This window comes from Schistocerca americana, chromosome 7 (assembly GCF_021461395.2).
Source record: "Schistocerca americana isolate TAMUIC-IGC-003095 chromosome 7, iqSchAmer2.1, whole genome shotgun sequence".
NCBI lineage: Eukaryota > Metazoa > Arthropoda > Insecta > Orthoptera > Acrididae > Schistocerca > Schistocerca americana.
In genome coordinates this window covers 48,552,322-48,567,865 of record NC_060125.1, presented here as the reverse complement: position 1 = coordinate 48,567,865, position 15,544 = coordinate 48,552,322, and the positions used below count along the sequence as shown (strand labels likewise).

The following is a 15,544-nucleotide window of genomic DNA, read 5'->3' as shown; positions in this document are numbered from 1 at the left end:
GGGGGGGTGTAAGCAGCAAATGAACAGGGGGAGAGAAAGACAGAGTCAGGGGGAGGAGGAGATTGGACACAGGGGGCAGCAGCAGATGAACAGAGGAGCAGACTGTAAGGCCTGGTTAAATCCGCAGGTCAGAACAGGTAGCTGGAATTGTTGAAAGGTGCCAAAAATGAGCGGCTGTCAGTTACACTCGAACACATAAAATTTTATTTAGTTGCCCAAACGTTACAGAGCAAATTTCCTACCCTTTGTATGGACTGAATATGTCACACAGTCTTATGGCTTAAGGGTAATACCTCTTTAATTTTTAAAATGGCTGAAGCCCCATGATTTAACACTCAACCACAGTAAATTTTCAAAAGCCAGAAAGCACAAGGTTTTATCCTTAAATAATGTTTCAAATGACGCTGAAGGCCCAAACAATCTAAAACTTGACAAATAAGGGCCGGCCTCGGTGGCCGTGTGGTTCTAGGCGCTGCAGTCCGGAACCGCGAGACTGCTACGGTCGCAGGTTCGAATCCTGCCTCGGGCATGGTTGTGTGTGATGTCCTTAGATTAGTTAGATTTAAGTAGTTCTACGTTCTAGGGGACTGATGACCTAAGATGTGAAGTCCCATAGTGCTCAGAGCCATATGAACCATTTGACAAATAAGGAATTTTAATTTTAAACTGCTGAAGGCCTATGATTTTAAAAACACAACTACAATAAATTTTGAAAGGAAGAAGGCCTAAACTTTATCCTTAAATAATTTTAAGAAAGGAGGCTGAAGGCCTAAACAATCTAAGACTTAATAATAAGGAATTTTACTGTTAAAATGGCTGAAGGCCCATGATCAAAACACAACTACAATAAATTTTTAGAAGGCAGAAAGCCCAAGGCTTTATCCTTAAATAATTTTTTTAAATGCGGCTGATGTCCCAAACAATCTAAGATTTAACAAGTAATGAATTTAAATTTTAAGACAGCTGAAGGCCCATGATTGAAAAACACAGCTACAATGAATTTTCAAAAAGCAGAAGACCTAAAGCTTTATCCAGAAAAAAAATTTAAATGAGGCTGAAGGCCCATAAAATGAAAGACTTCACAGGTAAGGAACTTTCTATTTTAAAACGGCTGAAGGCCCATAATTTAAAACCCAACTAAAACCATACAAATTCAAACCAACGGCATGAGTGATTGAAATACACAATCGAACACCAACAAGAAGAGGAAGTACAGCCAGCGGCCCTCAGAAGTTTCCGATGGTCGGTCTGCACTTGAAATATTAACGTTTTATTAGGGAAGACAGGTAGTCGGCCCAACTATAACCGATCCTCGGGCAACCCAACCAAGAGACAGTCAATGGACCCACCAAGAAGACGACTTGCTTTCCACCCGACCAGTACACAAGGAACACCAATGCCAAAACGTAAAAGGCGTAGCCGCCCACAACCAAGTATGCACAAGCTGTCAAAACTACACACACGTGTTGGACAGCGACAACACAGTGAGGAAAGGACACTGCCTAATTTTTACGTCGGTGGCCAGGGCAGGTCACCGAAACGCGAACGGCCACAAGGCAGAAAATTCCGCTGATGCACTTGGACTTCAATAACCAAAATACAGTTAAGCTCCACCGGATGGTGGCTAAACTTTCGCCAACTCGAACACTCGCTGTTGCTCATGTGAATACCCCCAACAGCCAAACATGAAAACAAACGGCACAATGTGAACGGACTTGCTTCGGCAATTAAATCACCAACCTTGATGTCATGGATTGGCTAGCCACGAACTTCATAGCGCCGGCCGGAGTGGCCGTGCGGTTCTAGGCGCTAGTCTGGAACGGAGCGACCGCTACGGTCGCAGGTTCGAATCCTGCCTCGGGCGTGGATGTGTGTGATGTGCTTAGGTTAGTTAGGTTTAATTAGTTCTAAGTTCTAGGCGGCTGGTGACCTCAGAAGTTAAGTCGCATAGTGCTCAGAGCCATTTGAACCATTTGAACTTCATAGCAATCGGAATAGTTCCCATACACTCCGACACTTTGTAGAGATTGAAAGCGAACCTGGCCCATTGCGCTGCAGGGTGATTTCCTGGTCCGAAGTAACTGCTGGCACGTTCCAACTGACTCATCGAGAAGTGATAGCAGTCCAGGAAGGATAATACGGCAGGGCTTCTATCGATAAGCGCTGCTGCTGTTGCTCATGGACAGGCAAGGCAGCAACTCAGTGACACAAGTAATTGAAAATTAATAAAAGGGGTTGGCAGTATGGTAAAAACAAGATGTAAAATAAGAAATGGCATGAACACGAGCCACGCACAGCTCAACCTCCCCCCCCCCCCTCCCCCCTCCCCTCAAACATGAACCCGTGGGTCACATGCCGAAATGAAATTGATTAGCAGCTCCAAAATCAAGGCAAAACACAATAGCCAAGAAAAGCCGCAAGCGAAGCACTCGCTCAGGCTCACCCCTGCAGACGGAACATGCCCCCTGGCTACCCGACATCCCTGCACGACGAAGGGCCCGACCTAAGTCCCGCAAGACGACCAATTCAAAGTCATTGCTAAGTCAGCAACGAAGATAGCGAGATACCCACTCGGACTTCAACAATGCAGAGGCAACACGCCCATTCCCTACACTGAAGAAGCCACCGAGCTAAGCCTCACAAGATGACGAAGTTAAAGGAACTGTTCGAAGTTGACAACCAAAGAGCTAGCAGAACCTTAAGACCAGAAGGAGATGTCTTGAACATAAACAGTGCCCGCTCACTGTCTAATTGACTGTCAGTAGGTTGTATTCCTTTCAAAATCCAACTAGTTAGCTCAAGGCCTGTAACAGCCCCAAACAAAAATTGCCACTCCTATCTCACCCACCACCGCCGACGTGACATCAACCCACTGACCAACAGCAGCGTGAAAATTGGCTACCAGTTCCGGAACACTGCCCTCAATCCGTTGGTGCCTTATTGCCAACTCGTAAACAAGATGGTCCTTTCGGGGCAGGCCGATCCTCGAACACTGTCTGACTGCCATTAAGATAAGCACCTTGATGTCCTGGATCGGTGAGCCACGAACCTCATAGCAGTCAGAACTGCTCCCACACACTCCAACACTGCGTAGAGACCACCAGTGGGCCCGGACCACTGCACCGTGCCGAAATTTCCTGGCTGATCCACACCAACTGACTGACGCCCACACATCAGCATGGAGACAGCACTAAAAATAACTGAACAGTCGACATCACAAGCTACACACAGTTTCACGAACATTTGCATGAAGGATTAGACAATACCAACGATAATGACTGTTCAATAACAAGGACGAATTACGAGTCGCCACATGCAGGCAACCCATAAGTAACTGCGGCCAATATACACATTGTCCGACAAGACGACCGACCGGCGACCAACCAAGGCAGTCCACACTCAAGTGATGTGTATCGTTAACCGTCGCGTGAGTCATGGCTGTCTGGTCCTTACTGAAGCCGCACCCTGACAGAACTTCTGCTGCGTCCTAAGTCAAACACTGCCAGGTCCGAACTGCACTGCTAGCACCTTGCAACTCACTGCCAGATGCAAACTAACTCCGAACACACGACAGTCGGAAAGTAACAGCAGTCAGCAAAGATAATACGCCAGGGTTTATATCGATAAGCGCCGCTGCGACACTCACGGTGAGGCAAGGCGGCAACTCAGTGACATCAGTAATTGAAATTAACATAATGAAGTGGTAGTACACTAAAAACAGGACGTCAAATGAGATATGGCATGAACACGAGCCACGCACGGCCTACAGACTGACAGAGAAGGAGACTGGACAGAGTGGGAAGCAGCAGATGAACAGAGAGAGATGAGCAGACTGACAGAGACAGAGGGGATAGGAGATGGATGGAGGGGGAAGCAGCAGATGAACGAGGTAGACGAGTAGACTGACAGGTTGGGCAGGGTGGGAAGCAGCAGACGAACAGAGGGAGATGAGCAGACTGACAGTGACAGAGGGGATAGGAGATGGATGGAGGGGGAAGCAGCAGATGAATGGAGGAAGAAGAGTAGACTGACAGGTTGGGCAGGGTGGGAAGCAGCAGACGAACAGAGGGAGATGAGCAGACTGACAGTGACAGAGGGGGTAGGAGATGGATGGAGGGGGAAGCAGCAGATGAATGGAGGAAGAAGAGTAGACTGGCAGAAACAGGGGTAGGAAGAGATGGGTGGAGGGGGTAGCAGCAAATGAACAGAGGGAGACAAGCAGACTGAGAGATACAGATCACAATATAGTAATGATGAAGAGTAGGCTGAAGTTCAAGACATTAGTCAGGAAGAATCAATAGCAAAGAAGTGGAATACGGAAGTACTAAGGAATGACGAGATATGTTTGAAGTTCTCTAACGCTATAGATACAGCAATAAGGAATAGCGCAGTAGGGAGTACAGTTGAAGAGGAATGGACATCTCTAAAAAGGACCATCACAGAAGTTGGGAAGAAAAACATAGGTACAAAGAAGGTACCTGCGAAGAAACCATGGGTAACAGAAGAAATACTTAAGTTGATTGATGAAAGGAGGAAGTACAAACATATTCGGGGAAAATCAGGAATACAGAAATACAAGTCGCTGAGGAATGAAATAAATAGGAAGTGCAGGGAAGCTAAGACGAGATGGCTGCAGGGAAAATGTGAAGACATCGAAAAAGATATGATTGTCGGAAGGACAGACTCAGCATACAGGAAAGTCAAAACAACCTTTGGTGACATTAAAAGCAACGGTGGTAACATTAAGAGTGCAACGGGAATTCCACTGTTAAATGCAGAGGAGAGAGCAGATAGGTGGAAAGAATACATTGAAAGCCTCTATGAGGGTGAAGATTTGTCTGATGTAATAGAAGAAGATACAGGAGTGGATTTAGAAGAGATATGGGATCCAGTATTAGAATCGGAATTTAAAAGAGCTTTGGAGGAATTACGGTCAAATAAGGCAGAAGGGATAGATAACATTCCATCAGAATTTCTAAAATCATTACGCTTCAAATGGTTCTGAGCACTATGGGACTTAACATCTGTGGTCATCAGTCCCCTAGAACTTAGAACTACTTAAACCTAACTAACCTAAGGATAACACACACATCCATGCCCGAGGCAGGATTCGAACCTGCGACCGTAGCAGTCGCGCGGTTCCGGATTGCGCGCCTAGAACCGCTAGACCACCGCGGCCGGCAATCATTAGGGGAAGTGGCAACAAAACGACTATTCACGTTGGTGTGTAGAATATATGAGTCTGGCGATATACCATCTGACTTTCGGAAAAGCATCATCCACACAATTCCGAAGACGGCAAGAGCTGACAAGTGCGAGAATTATGGCACAATCAGCTTAACAGCTCATGCATCGAAGCTGCTTACAAGAATAATATACAGAAGAATGGAAAAGAAAATTGAGAATGCGCTAGGTGACGATCAGTTTGGCTTTAGGAAAAGTAAAGGGACGAGAGAGGCAATTCTGACGTTACGGCTAATAATGGGAGCAAGGCTAAAGAAAAATCAAGACACTTTCATAGGATTTGTCGACCTGGAAAAAGCGTTCGACAATATAAAATGGTGCAAGCTGTTCGAGATTCTGAAAAACGTAGGGGTAAGCTATAAGGAGAGACGGGTCATATACAATATCTACAACAACCAAGAGGGAATAATAAGAGTGGACGATGAAGAACGAAGTGCTCGTATTAAGAAGGGTGTAAGACAAGGCTGTAACCTTTCGCCCCTACTCTTCAATCTGTACATCGAGGAAGCAATGATGGAAATAAAAGAAAGGTTCAGGAGTGGAATTAAAATACAAGGTGGAAGGATATCAATGATACGATTCGCTGATGACATTGCTATCCTGGGTGAAAGTGAAGAAGAATTAAATGATCTGCTGAACGGAATGGACAGTCTAACGAGTACACATTATGATTTGAGAGTAAATCGGAGAAAGACGAAGGTAATGAGAAGTAGTAGAAATGAGAACAGCGAGATACTTAAAATCAGGATTGATGGTCACGAAGTCAAAGAAGTTAAGGAATTCTGCTACCTAGGCAGTAAAATAACCAATGACGGACGGAGCAAGGAGGACATCAAAAGCAGACTCGCTATGGCGAAAAAGGCATTTCTGGCCAAGAGAAGTCTACTAGTATCAAATACCGGCCTTAATTTGAGTAAGAAATTTCTGAGGATGTACGTCTGGAGTACAGCATTGTATGGTAGTGAAACATGGACTGTGGGAAAACCGGAACAGAAGAGAATCGAAGCATTTGAGATGTGGTGCTATAGACGAATGTTGAAAATTAGGTGGACTGATAAGGTAAGGAATGAGGAGGTTCTACACAGAATCGGAGAGGAAAGGAATATGTGGAAAACACTGATAAGAAGAATGGACAGGATGGTAGGACATCTGCTAAGACATGAGGGAATGACTTCCATGGTACTAGAGGGAGCTGTAGAGGGCAAAAACTGTAGAGGAAGACAGAGATTGGAATACGGCAAGCAAATAATTGAGGACGTAGGTTGCAAGTGCTACTCTGAGATGAAGAGGTTAGCACGGGAAAGGAATTCGTGGCGGGCCGCATCAAACCAGTCGGTAAACTGATGACCAAAAACAAAAAAAAAAAAAAAGATCCTGAGATCAGTACCCAGAACAACCACCTCTGGCCGTAATAACGGCCTTGACAGGAATGGGCATTGCGTCAGACAGAGCTTGGATGGCGTGTACAGGTACAGCTGCTCATGCACCGTCAACACGATACCACAGTTCGTCAAGAGTAGTGACTGGCGTATTGTGACGAGCCAGTTGCTCGGCCACCATTGACCAGACGTTTTCAATTGGTAAGAGATCTGGAGAATGTGCTGGCCAGGTCAGCAGTCGAACATTTTCTGTACCCAGGCAGGCCCGTACAGGAATTACAACATGCGGCCGTGGATTATCCTGCTGAAATGTAGGGTTTCCCAGGGATCGAATGAAGGGTAGAGCCACGGGTCGGAACACATCTGAAATGTAACGTCCACTGTTCAAAGTGCCGTCAATGCGAAAAAGAGGTGGCCGAGACGTGTAACCAGTGGCACCCCATACCATCACGCCGGGTGATACGCCGCTATGGCGATGACAAATGACGAATACACGCTTCCAATGTGCGTTCACCGCGATGTCGCCAAAAACGGATGCGGCCATCATGATGCTGTAAACAGAACCTGAATTCATCAGAAAAAAGACGTTTTGCCATTCGTGCACCCAGGTTCGTCGCTGAGTACACCATCGCAGGGGCTCCTGTCTGTGATGCAGCGTCAAGTGTAACGGCAGCCATGGTCTCCGAGCTGATAGTCCATGCTGCTGCAAACGTCGTCGAACTGTTGGTGCAGATGGTTGTTGTCTTGCAAACGTCCCCACCTGCTGACTCAGGGATCGAGACGTGGCTGCATGATCCGTTACAGCCATGCGGATAAGATGCCTGTCATCTCGACTGCTAGTGATACGAGGCCGTTGGGATCGAGCGCGGCGTTCCGTATGAAACGTCCCCTTTTGAACAATTATACATGACTGTACTTAATCTGACACACAATATTTTGTTAGCGCAACGCAATCTGACTTTCAAAATTCCCTACAAAAGAATGGCCCTGACTAACATTTAACTATACCTTTCACAAATCACTTACCTCACAAAAATCTTCGCTGCTCAAGCTACTGCAATACAGCGAGCGCCACTACTGCCAGCTAAATAAAAGATTCAAACTATGGAAGGCACTAACTACTGATAGGGATAGTTAGCAAATGAAAGATATTAATAGAGAACAAACAATGTATTTACCTTGATATCATCATATATAAATATAGCAGTTCATGACAAATTTCAAAACTCCGCCATCTCTCTCCCCACATCCACCACTGCTGGCGGCTCACCTCCAACTGCGCAACGCTACGCGCTGTTCACAGCCAGCTGCCTAACACTACAATGGCGAGTATTACAACAATGCAAAGCAGCCACAGACTGCACACAGCACAGCCAGTGATTTTCATACAGAGGTGGCGTTACCAATAAAAAAACCTGAACAGCCTACTTACACGTATTACCCTGCTGAACCCACCGATTCCATATTCTGCTAACAGTCATTGGATCTCGACCTACGCGAGCAGCAATGTCGCGATACGATAAGCCGCAATCGCGATAGGCTACAATCCGACCTTTATCAAAGTCGGAAACGTGATGGTACGCATTTCTCCTCCTTACACGAGGCATCACAACAACGTTTCATCAGGAAATGCCGGTAAACTGCTGTTTGTGTATGAGAAATCGGTTGGAAACTTAGCACGTTGTAGATGTCCCACCGGCGCCAACCTTGTGTGAAAGCTCTGAAAAGCTAATCATTTGCATATCACAGCATCTTCTTCCTGTCGGTTAAATTTCGCGTCTGAAGCACGTCATCTTCGTGGTGTAGCAATTTTAATGGCCAGTAGTGTATATATGTTTGTAATTCTGCTTCAAGCACATGTACTTGTTCGCTGTTCCTTTAGCTTCCTGCAGTAGGCTGTAGTCAAAGAGACATCGCATAAGCAAGTGGAAGTGTCGTGTCTATAATGAGGTGTCAAAAGTCACGGGATAGCTCCTAATATAATTCAATTGGTTCAAATTGCTCTGAGCACTATGGAACTCCCTAATATAGTGTTGGACCTCCTTTTGCTAATATAGTGCAGCAATTCGACGTGGAATGGACTCAACAAGTCGCTGGAAGTCCCCTGTACAAACATCGATCCATGCTGCATCTACAGCCTGCCACAACTGCGAAAATCTTGCGAGTTCTGGATTTTATGCACGAACTGGCCTCTCGATTAGATAATATAAATGTTCGATGGAACTGATGTGGGGCGACCTAGGTGGCAAAATCATTTGCTCGAATTGTCCAGAACTTTATGCAAACCAGTTGCCAACAGTTGTGACCTGGCGACATGGTGCACTGTAATCGACAAAAAAGAAGTCCATGAATGGCTGCAAGTCGTTTCCAAGTAGCTGGACATAACCATTTCCAGTCAATGATCAGTTCAGTTTGACCAGAGAACCCATTCCATTCAATGTACACACAGCACACACCATTGAGGAGCCACCACCGACTTGCACGGTGCCTTGTTAACAGTTTGGATTCATGGCTTCGAGGCGTCTGCGGCACACATGAACGCTACCATCTCCTTTTACTGACTGACATTGCAGGCCGAATTGGCCGAGCGGTTCTAGGCGCTACAGTCTGGAACCGCGCGACCGCTACGGTTGCAGGTTCGAATTCTGCCTCGGGCATGGATGTGTGTGATGTCCTTAGGTTACTTAGGTTTAAGTAGTTCTAAGTTCTAGGGGACTTATGACCTCAGCAGTTAAGTTCCATAGTGGTCAGAACCATTTGACTGACATCGAAACTCAGCAGGCCAGAGTTTTGCATCGTCTAGGGTCCAACAGATATGATCACGAGCCCAGGAGAACCGTCGCAGCAAACGCACTCACGTCGGTCGTGTGTTGCCATGGCCTGTTAACGTCAGCGTTCGCCGCACTGTCCCAACACATACGTTCATTGTACGTGTCGCTCCAATTTCTGCAGTTACTCCACAAAGTGTTGTTTTTCTGTTAGTACTGACAACTTTATGCACACGCCGCTGCTGTTAGTGAGTGTGTTGTCTGACGAGAGGGGTAATTTGGTATTCTCGGCACACTCTTAACACAGTGGTCTCGGATTATTAAATTCCCTAACGATTTCCAGAGTTGATTGTCTCGTGTGTCTAGCTCCAACATTCCGCTTTCCAAGTCTGTTAATTGCTGTCGGGCGTCCACAATCACGTCTGAAATAGCCTCAGAACAAGTAAAAGCTCCGCCAATGCGCTGCCCTTTTATACCTCGTGTGCACGATGTTACCGCCATCTCTATATGCTGCTTATCGCTATCCCACATCTTTTGTCCCTCAGTGTACGCAGTAAAAACGTTTTCCGTGCAAGCTGACTCACCCAGATGCGATTGATCTGCGGCTTTGGAGTTGGTGAAGTCGATGACTCCGCCGTAGCCACGCCACCACTGTGTGCGGGTGCTGCCCTCTGTGTTGGTCGCGAAGTAGCCTTTGGACAGCGCCTCCGAGTGGTAGGGCTCACAGTCCTCGCTCACAAACGGGTGTATCCACAGCGTCGACCGGAAGCCCAGCTGGCGGAGGTCGTCCGTCAGCGCCCTCACGTCGGGGAACTTGTTGGCGTCGAATGTGAGACTGCCGTAGCAGGTCTCCCAGTTGTCGTCCACCTGAATGTGGCTGTTGTTGAAGCCGTTGGCGAGAATCTCTGCGGCCAGTTGTCTCACCTTCTCGTCGTCGACGTCTTTCTTGTAGCGCACCCAAGTCGACCATATGGGGTGCGTCGCCATGCGCTCGTCTGGGATCGCCGTCGGCTTGCCCAGGTACTTCCCGACGGCGTACTCGTGGGCCTCCCTGGCAATGTCGAACGAGCACACATCCCACTCCATAATGTTGTCAGCTCGTTCCTCTGGGTACAGGTCCTCTTTCTCAGCGATAAATCACAACGAATCCACCGAATCTGGCTTATGAAGAGTGGTGTGTACGACAGAATGTGGACCAGTCTCCCGTCAGAGAAAAGTCAGTCACGCACGGCAATGCCGACGTGTTCCACCTCTTTGGTGACGTAAGCGTAGTGAGTGTCGTCTTGTGTCCAATATATACGTGGCTGTCCAGGTGGTACAGACAGCTAGAGATAACGGACGTGGAGGAATCAATTGACGCCTGTATATTGAGACAGTGGCCATCGTTGTCGACGTCCATGACAGTCATCTTACACCTGCTGGCCCTCGGGTGCTCCTCGTTGGAATGACTCTCCTCACACGAGATTGAAGAACCATCCTTGTCACTCACCATGAAGTACCCAATCTCAGACTCTTGGTCACCTGCAACATAGAGCGACAAACATAACTATTTTCACTTGCAGTATATTAACAGTAATGACTTATTCACAAGTGAACGGTGTGTATTAAAATGACACCATAAAATTGACTGTAATTCCTGCATTGTGAAACAGAGCTCGTCCTGTAGAGACTGTAGTGACCCCTTGTATGATAAAGCGTGAGCCTGAAATCCACCGACAAAATTTCCGAGGTTACTCTGTTTTGATATAAAGGTCCCGTACCGAGTGAAGTGGCGCAGTGATTAGCACACTGGACTCGCATTTAGGTGGACGACGGTTCAAACCCGCGTCCCGCCATCCTGATTTAGGTTTTCCATGACTGCCCTAAATCGCTTCAGGCAAATGTCGGGATGGTTCCTTTGAAAGGGCACGACCGACTCCCTGCCCCATTCTTTCCTAATCCGATGGGGCCAATGTCCTCGCTGTTTGGTCCTTTCCCCCAAATCAACGAACCAAGGAACCCATGGTCAGCAATAGCTCGTCACCCCTTTATTGCGTAGAGCTGGCTTACGATCTGAGCTCTTATTACTCCTGTGAATTATCCTCTATTCTTCAAAGATCTCTTTAATTTTCCTTTTGACAGTGCCTATCACGACATAGTTATGCCTGCTTCAACAGCTTAGCATATCTTCTCTAGCCATTCTTGACTATGACAGTTGACAACACCGGTAAGAGTACGTATCTCCATAATTGTAGATATGGTTACGGGACTCGGTGTTTGATACAGGATGTCAAATGAAACACCTTTCAGCCGTCTAGTTTCCAACCTTATTTTATTTGGGAATCAGTGTCAGCGTTTTACTACGCCATCTTCGGGCCGCTTACTGACGTGTAGGGAGAATCTACCCTGGTTATGATCCCAACAGGGGCCAGAAATACTGGTATTAGTAGATGTTTGCTATAGTGATCACTTCAACCATCACCGGCCGACTGTTAGATGTTTATCTAAAAACCAACTTTCACAACTCTAAGGATAACAAATATTTTTATGCTCAATAGATAATGAAATATGACAAAATGCAACCAAAACAAACAACGAAATATACTTAATTCAATCAAAATTACGATTAAACCACAGAAAATACTCGTTATAACATATGAAAATACAATCAATAAGCAACACACATAGCTAACTAACCCAAAAAACTCCTAGTTCTTGTATGGTTCTATCTTCTTGAAATATTAGTTCCGTTTGGCAGAGTGGTCAAAGTATTATGTTCATTTGTTACTCACAATAGACTGCTGATCATGAACTTTAATACTGATAAGTTACAAATAGGTTTAATAAGCTCCTTGACAAGAACTTCAACATCGATAGGCCGTAAACAGAAATCTGGAAAATTTTGTATATTAGCAACTTCCACTGTTCTGCTAATCAACAAGGTGCTTTTGCCTTTGCAATTTCCACAAGAAAGAATTAGCTGCCTGAGTGTCATTAATAACAATGATTTTCATTTGTGTATTTTTTAGTATTTATTGACCGTAAATACGCTGACAATATTTCATGCTCAAAAGTTGTATATTTTTCCAATTTACTTCCTTCAGAAACATAATCACATGTGAAACAAATTCTTGATGCAAAACACATTAAACCACACGTGCTTCCTTTCAATCCACTACTTCCAATTTCTTCTAATTTTTTCTCGGTAATCCAGTCCCTCCGTCGACCTCAAAAGCCAATCGTTTTGATTCGTCGTCCGGTGCTGCCCTCCAACAAGAAAACGGGAGTCATACGCACGACGTACAAATACATTACTCCATTTGAGGTCACTAAATGTAGCTAATCAGATCAAAGTAAACTAATACCTAAATCTAAAATGCGACTATCAGCATCAATTGAATTCGGTATTTTATGTGAACTTTCTCCTGCACGATGGATGATGCATTAACCGAGCACTTGTTTCAACGATCTGTCATTCCTCTCGACAGGCCAGTCACCGACTTTCGATGGAGGTCTGATTTTGACTTCAGGAATTTTAGTTCACGAGAGAGCCAGAAAGGGAATTCACCTACACTCAAGACGACTACTAACTGGCTAGCTGAAGAAGTTGCTCGCTATTTACCAATACTGCTTTATGCCTGGTACATGGCATAGTGCAGTGGTCGGTAGCTAGCCGCTGCACAGATTGTGGGGGAGACGAGTTCACATTTTTGTTACTAGAAGTCCTATTAGACACCATTATAATACTTCGGCTGTATATATAAGAACATTGGAAAAATGATAATGGCATTTAAAAACCCCGAAGTAGTTCAAAGAGGCGGAACACCTTGCCAAGAACAACAGTTCTGTGGCTACATAAAAGCAAACAGCATTTTAGAAAGTAATTCGCAATACCTTACCCATACTGGCGTTCACAGAGTGTTATATGTGAACAGAGGACCATCTCAATTTTCGTGGACAAGCGTCTGGTTTAAATCGTTTCCATATTTCGCAAAATATTCACGTGGACAGGGACCATCTGTTCATTAGAATTCCTTCTCCATTACTGATAACGTACTCTGTTACAGAACTATGTAAAGATTGCTACAGAAACAGTAGTATTCAATAGCGGCGAGTTAAACGTCTACACCTCTCTCATGCTTAGGACGTTATGCCGTGCTGCTGGTACCTCACCACGGAAGGAAATACAAATGTGTACCTTATTCAGTTGGAATCCCGCCAGAATACTGTTACCTGGCGTATTACATAACGAAGTAAGCACACGATCAGAAACATACGAAAATATTTGTTGATGGCAGAATAATAAACTTGTGATTTTGTTCTCTTACATTGTTGCGCAAGCACGCGACAGATACAGTGAATTACGTACAAGAATGGAGCGCTAGTGGCAGAATAAAGAAATGAACTATCTTGTGTGACTACATTACTTCTTAGGTTCGTTGAACTTCTATTCTGTTATTTAGTCCGTTTTTTCTGTGTTACGTCGACTATTCATAATATATTTCTAATCAAAATGTTTTCATGAACATTCCCCCCAAAAATCAGGAGCATTCTGCCATGTTCTGTGACTCATAATCACCGAATGTTTTAACTGCTGTTGTATTTGTTTCATGTAGGGCGTTCGGAAATTCCCGTTACAAACTTCTAGAACTTGTAGTGAGGTGTGAGCACTGAATATTTTGAATAGAAACCATAACCGGAAACGTACAATTTCCGTTCTGCGACGGTTTAAATTCAGACGTGTGATACGTCTAGATCTGCTGGGGAAACAGGAGAGTCTCAGAGTTGCCTGTTCTGGTTTGCAATAAGACAGACAGGATGACGTGTACAGTGTCTGTGACAACGGCGGTCGTCGCCAGATCCAGCCGCTGTTGTAATGCGTCAGTATTATCAAACTGTGCCGGCCGGGGTGGCCGAGCGGTTCTAGGCGCTACAGTCTGGAATCGCGCTACCGCTACGGTTGCAGGTTCGAATCCTGCTTCGGGCATGGATGTGTGTGATGTCCTTAGGTTAGTTAGGTTTAAGTAGTTCTACATTCTAGGGGACTGATGACCCCAGAATTTAGGTCCCATAGTGCTCAGAGCCATTTGAACCAAACTGTACATGTCAAGATCACATCAGGTGGGCACCCGGGGTGTTTTTCCTACACGTAAAATGATAAATGCCAGGATTCAGGGGAAAAAATGGGTTTTATTCCCAAGAACTACCACTAAGAGACACAATGTTCATGGAAACTGGCTACGGTTCGGATTGAACCGTACATGGTGCGGAAAGAGCAATTTGCCCTCAATAGGAAGGTGGACACGTGTAGAGGGTAAGGAAGCTGACAGGCAAGAAAGCGACCCGCTGTTGCGGCCGCTACCTCGCCGACCCTCTCTCTTACCTCACGTGAAGGCACACGGTCGTCCAATTGGTGGGTTTGTGGCAGAAAGGTGGCGTCCCTAGCTGAGCGTAATAGCGTTGGAATCGACCACAAGTACTGCAGAGTAGTTAACGTAGCTGCTCACGCCACTGCCTGAGGCTAAGTTAAAATGCCGGAAGCAGAATACAATAAAATTTTTTTACCATATTTACCCGTTACCATGTACAAACCTAATTTAGTTCCTCGAACAGAATTGGATGACTTAAACACCTGAATTGAAACCATCGTAGAACGGAAACAGTATGTATTCACTCCCCTCTACAAGTAAGGGAATTTCTGAAAACCATGGAGAAGTGAATACGCTGCCATCTTTTTATTTATCGAGGTTGAGGACGAGTCTCTTCACTGAGAAACACTTAATAATTCTTTGAAAAGCTTTGTCATAAATTTATGCAGTTACTGCATCTCCACCAAGATTAAATTAATTTTTATAGATCGTCATCAGGTAAAAGTTGTTACCTAAAAGCCGAAACCGATATGTAACAAACAAATATTAGTGGAACACAATCCACCGTATTTGTTATTGAATATGAAATCGATCTACCATAAAGAGGCCGAATGATCCGTTACCATGCTTAATTTCAATGATCTGTAGGTTGAATGAAGAGCGAATAATAAAGAAGTTACTTTCTTTTTCATACTAGGCAGTAGATGTAAAATTTTAAACAGAAGATTTCGAGGCTTGAGAGTAGACTTCTGCAACATTACATTAAGAGTGTGATGTATGAAGGCATTAAATACTCGATACCGTC

At 45.2% G+C, this 15,544-nt stretch overlaps 1 protein-coding gene across 1 annotated transcript in view; it reads right to left on the bottom strand.

Moving 5' to 3' along the window:
• LOC124622689 (myogenesis-regulating glycosidase-like) overlaps positions 1-13,273 on the bottom strand; it is an 88,320-nt gene extending 75,047 nt beyond the window's left edge. Inside the window, exons 1-3 of the mRNA XM_047148479.1 lie at positions 13,270-13,273; positions 10,692-10,912; positions 9,976-10,516 (exon numbers count right to left, since the gene is read on the bottom strand). Of these exons, the coding sequence (XP_047004435.1) occupies positions 9,976-10,516; positions 10,692-10,912; positions 13,270-13,273 (766 nt within the window). The remainder of the gene's footprint in view (positions 1-9,975; positions 10,517-10,691; positions 10,913-13,269) is intronic.
• Between the last annotated feature and the right edge of the window lie 2,271 nt (positions 13,274-15,544).